The sequence below is a fragment of the Garra rufa genome, chromosome 19 (assembly GCF_049309525.1).
Source record: "Garra rufa chromosome 19, GarRuf1.0, whole genome shotgun sequence".
Lineage (NCBI taxonomy): Eukaryota > Metazoa > Chordata > Actinopteri > Cypriniformes > Cyprinidae > Garra > Garra rufa.
The window spans coordinates 9,201,419-9,216,754 of NC_133379.1; the positions used below are offsets into that span (position 1 = coordinate 9,201,419).

Consider the following 15,336-nt stretch of genomic DNA (forward strand, 5'->3'; position numbering starts at 1 on the left):
CTATAAATGCACAAATGCAACTTTTATTCTTTTTTTTCATGTTGGATTTTAATATTCTTCCAATACTTCCATCTCCTCTTCATCTGTTCTTCATCATTTTGCGAGCCTTCATGCTGTTGGCTTCATTTCATTACTCTAATTAAGAAATGCAACCGTTTGGATTAGAGAACATTTCATTTTGTGAAAGAGCATTAGACTATGTGGAAAAAGCTGCTGCAAAGTGAAATTAGACACATAATTGTTTTTTTATATGACATATTTTAATGTCAAATATTTGTAAAATCATGTAGCCTACACTCATGAACCCTTTATGCTTAAAGCTTTACCTGGTTGAATTATGTTTACTTCCATGTTTATCTGTTTTCTTCTTCTAATTATTATTTTTTATTTTATTTTATTTTATTTTTTTGCCTGTTTGATACCATGAAAATTAATAGTTCAGTAACTTACCGTTCTGCCAGTTTTTACCTTTGATATTCTAATTATTAATAATTAAATAATTATATTCTTAATAATTATTAAGAATTAAAGTTAAGCATTGGCTCGAAATATGCAGAGGTCTTTTTGGCGGGAGCGGTTGCCATGGTGAATCATAATTTCGGAGCTCCATTGATCAGGGCTTTTCATAGTCAAGCTGCAAGCACTAAACTCAGAGTCAACCTACTCAGAGTGGATTGAACTAACTCATTTCAGCTGTTCTGTAACCGAAAACTCAGAGTTTCCCATCTCAGGGTAAGTCAACTCAGAGTTCAAGTTTTAACTCAGAGTTGGTTGAACCTCCTTATTGAAACAGGCCCCAGTAGGTGGCGATAAGTGTTTATTTATGTGTCTTTGGAGAGCGACTAAATGTTTACAACTGACACAGTGGATGTGCATGATGCAATTCATTCTTTGATTAATTTGTGAAACCCCACTAATTATATCTTTTAATTATTTTATATTAATTTGTAGTCACTTTTCTTTAACATTGGCTTGTCCTATAGTGTCTTCTATGCATATTAAGCTGGGATCACAGATGAATAGCTGGAAATAACCAAAACCTTTGCTTGAAGGTACATTAAGGTATTGGAGACCCTGAGGGCGCTGAGGATGAAGCAGACCAACATTGTTAAATCCTGCCAGATGGAGCTCAAGTATCTGAAACAGAACAAAGATAAAGCCCAAGAGATTAGAGAGCTCCTGTCCACTAAAGAAACTCAGCTGTCTTCCTCTAAAGAAAGTGTCCAACGCATCGAGAGTCAGATTGACCCACTGGAGGTGAGACACCAATTTTTTTTAAGGGGAGACACTGCAGACAAAAACACTGTTTTTTCTTGCACCTGTCAAGTTTGAGATTTTGGGCTTTTTGGTGTTTCATAAAGTATTTTTTCAGACTAGTGGAAAGAAAACACCTAAAATACACTGTTAAGTGTTTCTTTTATAGCACTTTATCTATTTGTGTCAATAGATTTCAATTAAAATCCATATTTTTAAAGGCCGTTTTCTCAAAATGAGTTTGTTCTCCTAGACTGAGCCATAAATCTCCACTTCAGTAACACTTACACACACACCAAACTTTACATTTTTATTCCAGTCTTTATTCAGGTTTATGCAGAGGGATTTGTTCATATAATTTGCTTCATTTTATACATTTTATTCCCCCAAAAATAGTAAAAAATACTTTTTCTGTCTGAGTGACAAAATAAGATATGAATATGAATATGTCAAAAAAATTAAACAAGAATTTTGAAGCTGACTTCATCCAGTGTTTAGATTTTTGTACTATATATGCAAATTAGCGCATATTTATTTAAATAAGGCCTATTTTGCATATTTAAACCTAACATTTATAATACAAAAAAAAATTGCAATTATCAATGTAATCAATTAACTGGGTAAGTAAGGTGATAACTATTAGTTAATTTTTTTACTATTTACTATTTTTTCTATTTATCTGCAGTGTCTCGCCTTAAACATATTTTATTGTTTTAACTTTATTTTTTAATTATTTATGTTTTTTTTAGGTCTGTGGTAGTTTATTGTATTGGATAATGAATATTGTTAAAAAATAGGTGATTGTAACGCAGATTAGAGTACCACTTAAAGCATGTCACAGTATCTTTAGCTGCACATTCATCCAAGAAATTTTTATTTTTTAATTAATGTATAAATGTATTTACAAAACCACATAATAATGTCTATTTTTTTATTCATCTGGTCAATTAATTCTTTATAAATAGAGTTGCAGAGATGCAGAAAATTTCTAGAAAAATTTCAGAATGTTTGGAAACTTTAAACGAAGAAAAAATCGGAAAATGTTTGTAAAGTTTCCAGATATGTAACCCTTTGCAACCTAATTTACAAATGAAAGGCTGGCTCATTCATTTTTGTACTTATTATTATTATTTATTTTAAACTTTGGAACCAAACTTTTTTTTTTGACAGTTCTGTGGTAGTTTATTGTTTTGGATAATTGATATTTAAAAATGTATTTAAAATAGCTGATTGTAACGGAGATTAGGGTACCTAAGTCACAGTATCTTTGGCTGCACACTCATCCAATAAATGTGTATTTTTTTATTTAATGTATTTACAAAACCACATAAGATGTGGAACAAAATTCTAGAATTTTTGGAAACTTAAAAAAAAAAAGTTTAAGTTTTTCAAACGTTTCCAGAAATTTGTCACTTTGCAACCCTATTTATTAATGAAAGGCCAAATTTAATTTTTATATTTATTTTAATTACTATTATTATTTGAAATATTTGACACTTTGGAAGCACACTTATAAATAAGATTAATCCTAAATTATTGATAAATCTGGCATCAGGGCAAAAAAAAGCAGTTTCACATTAACTATTGAGTTTAAAGCAATAGAAATGTGAGTTCAGATGGTCCCTGTTCAGAAAGTTCAGAGCTCTTGTGAAATGGTCAAAATGCACATCTTTGACTGCACATCAATTGCATTTTAGCCCATAGACTTATGCATTCATGTATATTCACCTTCCCCATATTTTCAGAATCGAATGTATGACATAGACAACAGCCTCAGCAAAGTGATGAAGTTGGATAATGACATCAAAGCTCTGGACAGCAGGAAGAAACAGATGGAGGATGATAACCAGGAGCTAGAGGAAAAAATGGAGCAGGTAACCAAGGTTTATTAAAAAAAAGAAGGCAACAACATCATCAATTATGAAAGTTTCACTACTATCAGCATTAGTCATAAATACCAGATAATGATCATCTGAAAGCAGAGGAAGTCTTTGCACACAAAACACGTACAGGATGTTCACTAATGGATGTTTTTGGTATTCTTCGGGCCTTTTTTATTTGATGGTGGAACAAGGGGGTTGTATTCGCAAGCAAATCTTTATTTATTTATTCAAGTTCAATTCAAGTCTGTAAATTGTATTAAAACAGACGCTTATCTTTTATTAGTAAATATTAATAGCATTTATTAGAACATATGTGTTTGTGTTCACTCACTGCTGTGCGTGTGCACTTGAATGGGTTAAATGCAGAAATAAGGGGTGTGCGATATATATCGTCTGCGATAATATCGTAATTGTTGTTTTAACGACGTGCAATTTGACATTATCGAGTACGCAACATAACATACTGAGTGTGTGCATATATTACATAATGAAGTCTATAAGTGAGTTTAAACTAGTGCATGTACACATTAGAGTATGTTCTTTCACTGCATGATTCAGTCTATTAAAATGAATTTACAATGATCACATAATTCAAGATATAGTTAATCAAGAGACGTTTTTTTTTTTTTAAATCTGAGTGGTTACAAATTTGATGCTGCTTTTATACAACAGTTCAATAAAATAGAGGTTAATTAAGAGACTTACATTTTAGACACCATATTATCTGGGTTATTTTTCTCCATTTCCCCAACAAAAATCTTTCCAAACGCAGCCACTGCACTGTTTTGCGTCTCTCAGCAACATGACGATGTTTCCTTCCTGAGTGAATCAACCATTTAAATGATTCAGTTAAATCGCTCACGTGCTGCCACATACTGGCGGTTTTAATTTCACATTTAAAGTATCTTGTCCATGTCCTTACGTCTAATTATCGTTGTCGATAAAATCCCAGAAAAAAATATTGATATTATTTTTTTGTCAATATCACACACCCCTAGTGAAACCATACTATAACCACACGTCGCATCACTTTAAACTGTATTTTAACCAGAGATGTTCACAAGTCTTTAACCTGGAGTCTGAGTCAAGTCTGAAGTCTTTGTTGCTGGAGTCTGAGTCAAGTTTTGAGTCACGAGTCCGAGTCGAGTTCGAGTCGAGTCTCAAGTCATTTAATGGCTCACAAAAAAAAAATCCCATTCATCATCCTCATGTATTGAAATCTTCCTATTTACGAAGCTGTTTTATAGGCTATTGGCAAAATACACTATACTGCCAAAAGTATTGGGACACCCCCTTCTAATCAACAGGTTGAACTATTTTAGTAATTTCCGTGGGTACAAATCTTAATGTTTAAGCATATAACGATATTCTAGGGAATTGTGTGCTTCTAATTTTATAGAAACAGTTTGGACTGGACCCATTTCTATTCTATCATGACAATGCTTCTGTGTATTAGGCAAGGTTAAAAAAGAAATGATTGATTCATTCTGTTCTAAAGAAGGGGGTGTCCCAATACTTTTGTCCATGTAGTGAATGTACAAGTCATTGCTGTTTGGTGTTGAGTTTTTGGCTCAAGGTCTGCATTTAAAGTCACACCAGAGGTGTTCAGTTGGGATTAGGACTTTGCTTTCTGCAGACCAGTCAAGTTCTTCCACACTGACTGACTGAATCAATCATTTCTTTTTTTAACCTTGTTTTATACACAGAGGCATTGTCTTGTTAGAACAAAAACAGTCCTGTCCAAACTGTTGCTATAAAATTAGAAGCACACAATTCCCTAGAATATCATTATATGCTTAAACATTAAGATTTGTACTCATGGAAATCACTAAAGTAGTCAAACCTGTTCAGTAGAAGGGGGTGACCCAATACTTTTGGCAATATAGTGTGTATGTTCTATGATCTGCTTTATTTATTTTCTAATAAAAGAGGTGTGAAGATGTAAGGTTAATGTACATCCATGTACATACATAATTTACTAAAAATATCACAAAAGGGAGCGTGCATATCTAGAAAAAACAAGATTCCTAAGACAAAGCCTTGCAGCGCACCATTTTTTAAATTTATTAAGAACCCTGATTCTGTGTTGTGCTGTTTCAGGTGTTTCAGGGCTCAGACGATCAGCTGCAGGACATGTATCAAAACCATCAGAAGACTGTGAAGGAGAAGGAACGTAGACTCACAGATTGCCAGCGAGAGCTTGAACGCGCCGGCCGAGAGTGCCAGAGGATGAACCGCATCAAATCTGACCTGCTAGTTGAGCAAGGTAGTCAAACTTACCTTTATGTGTTAGTGATTGTGGACATCTATTTTCTAAATACCCTCAAATGGTTGTTTAGTGGATTCTAATATTTAAAATAGAGTCACTAGAAGAAAAATTATGTTAGTCATTTTAGTTAATATCACAGCTACTTTGCTACTTGCTATTGCACTATTGTTGCAACTAACAAATATCTGTCAATTACTACTTTGATTTAGTGGCAACAAACTTCTTTTTAGCCGCATTAAACACAAGTACTTGAATTTAGAAAAGTACTTTTGCTCATATTGCCTTTTAACAGCACATATGAAATTTATTCTTTATAAGAGCTGTTCATTAACATTATTTGCTTGTTTCAAGGCCGTCTGCAGTTGGAGGCAGATAGGCACACACAAAATATTAAAAAGAGGGACACCCATGTCAAGAATTTAGCATCTTTCCTGGAGTTGGAGGGTTATGACCGGACCCCTCTGAATGAGCGACAGCTTCAGAGCTTCCACAGACAAGTCAAAGAGAGACTGGACCAGGACACAGAGGCCCTCAACCAAACTATGGTAAGGTTTGAGTAACACTTTGTAATAACTTTAATATTATAATCAGGGGTACACATAAGTTTTTTTTAGCTTGGTACCTGGAGATTTGGTTTGGTCCTCACACTACATATAGTGTGACCTATTAAATATACCTCCAAAAATGTATTAATAAAAGTGATGATAATATCGTTGGACTTTATTTTTTAGTTTTATATATATATATATATATATATATATATATATATATATATATATATATAATATTTATTTTTTAATTAGAATTTTTATCATTTTCAAACCTAAGCTTTTGTTTTGGCGGGTTGCTGGCAAGTAAGTATACGCGTTCCCACCGGGTTTCGCGCTTCCGATTGAAGAGCGTTCAGTGAAGAGTGTCAGTAAATGAAATGTCGTGTTGTTGCATTGTGCTTTGAAAGCATCATCGAATAGCTTGGATTTATTCTTTCAGTTCGAATAGAAATCTTATAAAGTGTTACAGCTTGTCAATGGTAATTTTGCATTAACAACTGCAACCATATCAGTATGCAAATGCACGCTCTGAACTTATTTACACAACACATGTTCTTATTTTGGTCACGTATGCAGACCTGCAGACCACTTATGTGCACCCCTGATTATAACATTGTATTATGATCCAATAATTTTTGTATTAAATGCTTAACAGAATAGCATTGAATCAATTCAGATATGAATGGAACTTTTGACTTATCAGTTATGAACTCACCTGATATCCGTACTTGAGTAAAAGTACAGATACCTTGCAGTGAAAATTACTCCACTACACGCCACAAGTCACCAATTTCAAAACAACTTGAGTAAAAGTCTTAGAGTATGTGATTTTCACAGTACTTTACCTATACTAAACAGGGTTCCAGTGGGATTTGAAAAAGTTTTGAAAAGTATGGAGTTTAATTTAATGGTCTGGAAAAGTGTAGAAAAAAAGAAAGCAGAGTATGGAAAAAAAATTGTGTTTCCAGACTTTTTCCCCCATTTAGTTTTTTTTATAATGGAAAATTAAGAATTTAATGAAAATAAATTTATTGAACAAGAAGTGAGGTTTCATGGCAGCTGTTTAGTGATTCTTTAGTGATTGTCAAATATGACTGAATAAAACCAAGGTGCAGTTTTTCATTATGCAAAAAGCAGGTTATAAGCATTTTGGGTTTCTTCTAACTATATTCTTAGCATCGTATTACATCGCCTCAAGGACCTTTGCAAAAATAAAAAATATGCATACTTTTTTGTGTGCACAAGAAACCATTAAATTTAGCTTATTATAGGACAATGCACACTGATCACTGATTATAGGGTGACCATATTGTAGTTTCAAAAAAAAAAAAAAAAAAGATGGTGGTGGGGTCAAAATATGTCATTTCCATACCAAAACTACATATTTTACAGTGACTGTTATGCAGATTGATCATTAACAGAGCTAAAAAGCTTCCTACCACAGTGGCCATCCTTCACAAAACTAATATCTACCACAGTTTATCACAGGTAGAAAGCAAAATGTTTCAATACAAGCATTTCAGTCAAATGGAATTTATGCAATATTTCAAACCTTTAACTCACAAGACAAAATCAACCAGCCGCAACAGTTTAAAATCAGCCCATTTCCATAAAAAAATGTGGATTTGGCAACCCTAAATCCAACACGAGCTGCATCCAAAGCGATTTAAATACTCTGCGACTGATGCACAAAAATTATATTCAATACTAAAATGTTTGCTATTACATTTAACAACTCACAAGGAACTAAAGAAACATAGGGCTATATATACACAGGGGGCTAACAAACTTAAGATAACAAGACACACCTGGGGAGACTAATCAGGGGGACTACAAACTGACTACAAATACCACCGGAGACAGGAAGTGACATAAAAGTCCAAGACAAGGCGCAGAGAGCATGTAACATAAACAAGAATGAGTTAATTTGTAAGGAGAGCAATTACATTTATTTTCTAAAAGCAAAATAAAACTGGACACCACAGGATGACAAAAAAACAAACTAACAAACAAATAAAAAAACAATATCCTTCAAAAAGGTATTTTCAGTATAATGGATAGATAAAATAATGCTAAGTAAAATTAAAAAGTCAAAGCCGTCTTGCACTGGATGTGCGGGTTTTAGCCTCATTGCTAGCTGCAGTCATGTCCTCATCTCATATGTGACCCTGGAGCACAAAACCAGTCTTAAGTCGCTGGGGTATGTTTGTAGCAATAGCCAAAAATACATGGTATGGGTCAAAATTATTGATTTTTCTTTTATGCCAAAAATCATTAGGAAATTAAGTAGAGATCATGTTCCATTAAGATTTTTTGTAAAATTCCTACTGTAAACATATCAAAATGTAATTTTTGATTAGTAATATGCATTGTTAAGAACTTAATTTGGACAACTTTAAAGGTGATTTTCTCTGTATTTTGATTTTTTTTGCACTCTCAGATTCCAGATTTTCAAATAGATGTATCTCGGCCAAATATTTTCCTATCTTAACAAACCATATATCAATAGAAAGCTTATTTATTGAGCTTTCATATGAGGTATATATCTCAGTTTTGTAAATTTTATCTTATGACTGGTTTTGTGGTCCAAGGTCACATATGTGACCCTGGACCACAAAACCAGTCTTAAGTCGCTGGGGTATATTTGTAGCAATAGCCAAAAATACATTGTATGGGTCAAAATTACTGATTTTTCTTTTATGCCAAAAATCATTAGGAAATTAAGTAAAGATCATGTTCCATTAAGATTTTTTGTAAAATTCCTACTGTAAACATATCAAAATGTAATTTTTGATTAGTAATATGCATTGTTAAGAACTTAATTTGGACAACTTTAAAGGTGATTTTCTCAGTATTTAGATTTTTGTGCACCCTCGGATTCCAGATTTTCAAATAGATGTATCTCGGCCAAATATTGTGCTATCCTAACAAACCATACATCAATAGAAAGCTTATTTATTGAGCTTTCATATGATGTATACATCTCAGTTTTGTAAAATTTAACCTTATGACTGGTTTTGTGGTCCAGGGTCACATATATAAAACACATGTGATTCACAACTAATAGCTAAGGAACTCGCATTCACGTAAAGTAGCCTTGTTGACAGATTTGGGTGAGTAAGGGCAGTATCATGTCTTCTGCAGCAAAAAAAGCTAGGTGTCATGCAAAATTTAATGTGTAATTGCAACACTCGTTTCAAATGTAGTGGAGTAAAGAGTACTAATACTCATTCAAAAATGTAGTAGAATTAAAATTGTTGATATCTTTGATACTCAGTAAAACTATAAAGTATCCAAAAAGGTACTCAAGCACAGTAACTAATTCCATTTAGTCAAATACTTTATACCTCTGAACTCAGTATTGTAACATGTTGCCATTTTGAATAATCATTTCTTAACTTGTTTTCAGCATGATATGCAGGACAAAGAGGCGCAGAAGCAGCAAAGCATCGATGATCTCCGTGATAAGAAGACGGGTCTAGAGAGAACCATTGAGCTGAAGAGAGACATACAGGCCAAGAAACAGCAAGAATTGAAAAACATCAAGTCTGACCTCCAAAGACTTGAGGGCTCCTCAAGCAGACTACAGGAGCTAGACACTGAGCTTCAAAAAGCGGTTAGGCCTGGACTACTGCAGATGTATTTGTATCAATGTTTTGTTGGTTTCCTCAACTGATTCCTTAAGTAAAATTAGTAAAAAGGGGGAAAATAATACTAATGCCATCACTGGCACCTGTATTGCTTTTGAACACGCCTTAACATGTGTGTTCATAGGAGCGTGAGCTTGATGATGCCATGCAGGCCTGTCAGGTGGACAGTCTGAAGGCAGAGGTAATTGATCTACAGAAGGAGAAAACTGAACTGGATCAGGCTCAGCGCAAGCTAGACCAGGAGATGGAATTGCTCAACACAAACACTGCGGCGCGCACACAGATGGACATGCTCAAGAAGACCAAGGTAAGCTCAAACTCAATCACATGCATTTTTTTGTCCATTAGTGGCCAACAAAAACAAATAACAAACATAAACAACGTATGTCCAAAAATGCACATCTATGCAGTTTAAATAGCGCAACAAAATCTCCACAACACGAACGAAATTGGTGCAACACAATGGACACAAGCCTATTTATAACTACTTTATTACACTTATTGCAAATAAAATACTGCTACTTTTACATAGTGTAAATTAGGGATGTAACAATATCCTTAATATGATAATACGATAATACTGAAGAAAAATGAAGACTTGGAAAAAAAATAAACATTTTGTATATTTTAAAGTTCAATTATTCTGTCTAATGCACTTTGAGAGTTCACAATTAAAAGCTCCAACCCATGATCCTAAGAAAATTTAAGTCAGAAAAGAAAGTCAGTGAATTGACTCAATTCTCTTTTTAGTTGTGATATGCTGTCTCAGTCTAAATTACACTCACATGGTGTTATAGAAGCCAAACTAATTGAAATATAATAATAATAAAAATAATAACAATTTTATATTAGTGTTATTCCTATGACAGTAATAGCCATATAGTGTAAACAACTGCACTGTAAAATAAATGAAAATTAATATTTCAAAGGTATATTATTTTTTTATTTACACTACAGGAGCGAAATCGCAATATTTATTTCCTCATTTCTACACTTGAAGGAGATATTTTGAATTTGGGCTGCAGTAACGTTACCCATTTAAACCACTAGCTGTCAGCAATTCATACTGCACTTTTAAGCTTTTATTTTGATGGAAACAACAGTAGAGTTTTTATTTTGAAGGAAAACTCCAGCTTCAGTGAAAACATGCTTGCTGCAAATCTAGTGAAATGCTGGAATCATCTGCCATGAAAATAAAGCATAACTGGTAGCTGTTGCATTCCCAAACGTGAGCTAAACCCACAGCACATGCAATAAATGTGTTCACTGCATTCACACATTAATTGTCTGAATGAAGTGCGCGCTTTGCTTTGAAACGTGCAGTGAAAACAGACTTGTTAAAGGGATTAAACCATATTGTGCTTTCAGTTTTAATTTGTTTGACAGATACTGTGCCAAAACATAACTTTAAAGACCTTAGAATTCGAGTTAGAGTGATAATATCGAGACAGTTTTGCTATCACAATACCACAATATTGATAATATAGTTACATCCCTAGTTTAAATAGAATCTATCTCTATTTTTACTTAGTGTAAACAACATATCGATAAGAAAATACTTCCGTTGTCAGTTAGTGTAAATGGCATCTATCGCTAAGAAAGTATAATACTTTCACTTATTTAAAACCAACATGCAAGCTTTATACTAGTGGTATTTTTTGAATAGTTTTCCATACTATACCATTGTTTTTTTATGGACTCTTAAACATGCACATAGTATTACTGCTGCTGCTGTTTCATGTGGTCACATAAAACAGTGCTTTAAAGTTAAAATTGCATACTAGAGTTAATTGTGTAACAAAATTATTAATTTTAAACAGCTTTTACTGCACCAAACGTTTTAAATGACACTTTAAATTTGCATAGCTATATATATATATATATATATGACATGCCAGTGGTTTCAAAAAATTGTTACAGTAAAATGTTAAAAATGAGCTTTTTGTTAGACTATTACCTCTGGTATAAAGTACTTAGCTTTAACACATCCTCTAAAAAGGGAGCAGAAGTATTTCCATTGTCTTGTGGTGATTTCATTTTGCTGCGACTAGTTTCCATTGTGTTGAGGCAATTCTGTTTTGTTATGGCTTGTTTTCATTGTGCTGTGGTTTGGTTCTGCGTTGTTGTTAACTTATATTTATTTTTGCTTTTATTATTTGTTGTGTTGTACATTACTGGGCCACCGTATGAGATACTATAATAGATGACACAAAATAATTAATAGTAATAGATGTGTATTAGTACGTCAGCACATTGCTTGCAGTATATAACTGTAACACCTAGATGTCAGTACATGTCTTTATATCAGTGGTGGCCAATGTTGATCCTGGAGAGCTGCAGTCTTGCAGAGTTTTGCTGCTACCTAGATAAAAACGTACCCGCTTGTCGCTTTCTACTAACACTTTGGCCTTTATAAGGCTTGTTTAGATTTGTTTGATTAGGGCAGTGACTCTCTAGGACCCACCTGGCCACCCCTACTTTATATGATTAGCTTGAGGCATCAAAATTATTTATTTTGATATAATTAATTTTTATGTTTTATAAATTGAAATAAATGTATTTTTATAGGTTATGTGCAATATATGAAATTCAATATCAGAAAATGTTTATGTCTTTATACTACTTTAAAGCAAAAGTGTTTACATTTTTCAGTCATATACAGATATTTTGTATATAAGGAATATCCAAATTATGTACTACTATTGTCAGAATTTAGTCAGGGCACACTGTAAGAACAGTCTAGCATGCCACTATTTAAATTGTTTATTGAAATATGCTAGGCATATGCTTACATATATTGTACTTTTATCATATATCATCAGTGCTTATGCCAGACAGGGGCTGGTGAGGTGAAAGTTTTATTCAACATAAAAATAAGTACTTTATATCTGCTTTTGATTCCAGTTGGAAAAAGACGAGCAAGTGAGGAAGATCAAGTCGAGACATAATGAAGAGCTGGTGTCCCTGCTAGGACACTTCCCAAGCAAGAAAGAGCTAGAGGACTGGATCTACTCCAAATCCAAAGAGATCAACTCCACCAGAGAACGGCTCAGCAAAATGAAGTCTGTCACACTTCTTAGCAATTAGTTTTTCTATAAACGTGTATAATAGTAGGTGTTTTAAAGACTAAGCTAGAGAAGGTTAAAAAACTAAATTTTTAGTCAGAGGATAAAATTTGTTTTGTTCAGGTAACACAATCTAAACGTCTACGTGATAAACGACACATGCACTGATCTTGATATAACAGAAAATATCACATTTGCACAACCACCCACATACTTAATATCTTTTCAAGATATGTGCGGTTTCGATTCCGGGCTTCTGAGGAATATATCATATTTCAGGGCAACGGATGTACACAATGAAGTATTCAAATGATAATATTAAGCGTACACAGACAGGCATAATAGGGCTGTCTAAACAAACATTGCTGAATATTCATATTAAAGCCTTGCACTTATAGTAGTGTACACAAACTAAAAAAAAAAAATTAAAATCACTAAAATACATGCTTGCATGTAAAATATTGTCCTAGAATATACAGTTTGCAAAATAAAAATGTAAAAAAAATATATATTTCATTTTTCTCCAGCTCCAGTGGTGAATAAATTCACAGTAATAGTAAAACAGCATTTTAGCATTTAATTATGTTGCCCTGTGATTGTAATGCATTGTAAACTAGCATTGCTAGACAACAATCTTGTGCAAAAATTTTCATTTTTGTTTCATAGTAAGGAGCTTGCATCTGGAGAACAGAAGAAGACTCACTTCACTGCAGAAATCAAACGTAAGGAAGAGCAGCTGGCCAGTTATGAAGAACGACTGTTTAACGTGTGCGGCAGTCAGGATTTTGAGTCGGACTTGACCAAACTGGAGGATGAGTTGGAGAAGTGTTCCAAACAAAGAGGTACAGAAGTGTGTTAACATTTTAGAGCTACACAAATTATACATGAACATTTTCTGTGCTTATTTTGAAGGAAAATCATTTGAATGACACAAAATTGACACAAAATTCGTACCAAACCATACATAAAGCCACAAGAGTCAGGGGACGCATTACGTGAATGATGACCTTTGAATTCTGCTTAAGTTTGCGGATTTTGCAGATAAAGATTCTGCGTGGGCCTGGTTCAGGGTAAATTACTGTTTATTGCCAAACAGGATATACTGACCTTTTTTTTGCCAAGTATAGCAATAACTGGATATGAAGGAGCAAGCTGGTGACTCTAATGTGGTAGGTGCTAATGTTACCTACACAGATGAGGTCAAGTAGCTTGTAGCGGTTGCATTACCCTTTATGTGTGCTTAGACCTCCATGTTCTTAATGTTATTCTTCTAAACTTATTCTCTTCTCTCGCCTGGATCTTTTTATGAGCAGCCATGTTGGCGGGTGCCACAGCCGTGTACAGTCAGTTCATCAGTCAGCTGACGGAGGAAGGCGAGCCCTGCTGTCCCGTATGTCAGCGTGTGTTCCCGTCAGAGGCAGAGCTCCAGGACGTCATTAATGACATGCAGTCCAAGCTCCGGCTCGTCCCAGACAAACTAAAGAACACTGAGCATGACCTGAAGAGGAAGGAGCGTAGGAAGAATGAAATGATAGCACTAAAGCCCATCAGGCAATATATTTTTGTTTTTCTGTCTGTCCATTCTTTTATTTCTATATTTATCTATCCTCCATTAATCCATGCTTCCATCTTTTACTTTTCCTACAGTGCCTATAGAAAATCATCATACCCCTTTGAAATAGTTACTTTATTTTTCATATAGCCTGAAGTCAAACTTTTCCAGTTTTATTTACATTTTTTGTCTTGCAACAACAAACCAATGAAAGAAAAGTTTTGCAAATTAATAATAAAAAAAAAAAAAAAAATCTAAAATAACAGGGTTGGAAAACTCGTCAAAGTCCCTTGATTTAATACTTCGTAGAGCCACCTTTTGCTTTAATTACAGCCATCAGTCATTTTGGATACGTCTGTAATAGCTTTGCACATCTTGATTGGGGAATATTTGCCCATTCTTCCTTGCAGAATTGCTCAAGTTTAGTCAAATTCTGTGGTGAGCGGCAATTGACAGCTCTCCAAATCCATCCACAGATTTTCGATTGGATTTAAGTCAGGGCTCTAGCAGGGGGACGCAGATTTTTCTCAAGAACTTGGATGTACTTGGCAGCATCCATTTTCACTTCAATCCTGACCAATTGTCCAGTCCCAGCTGAAGAGAAACACCCCACAACATAATTCTGCCACCACCATGCTTTACAGTAGGTGTGGTATGTTTTGGGTGGTGTGCTGTGTTTACCTTTTGCCAAACAGCACTTGGAGTTCGATCCAAAAAGGTGATTTTGGTCTCATCAGACCATAGCATCTTTTGCCAGAAGGTGTCAGACTCTTTCAAATGTATTTTTTGCATAGCACAAATGAAAAAAAGGCTTCTTTCGTGCCACCCTGCCATTCAAGCCAGCTTTGTGTGATAGTTGTCACATACACGGACTGACCAGACCCTGCCATTAAGCTTTGTAAGTCCTTCAAAGTTGCCTCTTGGTAGCATCTCTTATCAATGTCCTCCTGGCTCTGTCATCCACTTTGGACAAACTGCCTGATTTAGGAAATGTGCTGGTGGTGCCATATGCTTTCCACTTCTTAATGATGCTCTGAACAGTACTCCAAGGGATAGCTAAAGCCTTCTCCTAACTTGTGCCTTTCTACAACTTTATCTCAGAGGTCTTTCGA

General features: G+C 34.3%; 1 protein-coding gene across 1 annotated transcript in view; it reads left to right on the forward strand.

Moving 5' to 3' along the window:
• Positions 1-15,336, forward strand: part of LOC141292599 (DNA repair protein RAD50-like) — a 37,256-nt gene that overhangs the window by 7,052 nt on the left and 14,868 nt on the right. The window contains exons 6-14 of the mRNA XM_073824633.1: positions 1,053-1,257; positions 3,000-3,128; positions 5,238-5,403; positions 5,758-5,951; positions 9,367-9,573; positions 9,732-9,914; positions 12,512-12,669; positions 13,339-13,514; positions 13,986-14,223. Of these exons, the coding sequence (XP_073680734.1) occupies positions 1,053-1,257; positions 3,000-3,128; positions 5,238-5,403; positions 5,758-5,951; positions 9,367-9,573; positions 9,732-9,914; positions 12,512-12,669; positions 13,339-13,514; positions 13,986-14,223 (1,656 nt within the window). The remainder of the gene's footprint in view (positions 1-1,052; positions 1,258-2,999; positions 3,129-5,237; positions 5,404-5,757; positions 5,952-9,366; positions 9,574-9,731; positions 9,915-12,511; positions 12,670-13,338; positions 13,515-13,985; positions 14,224-15,336) is intronic.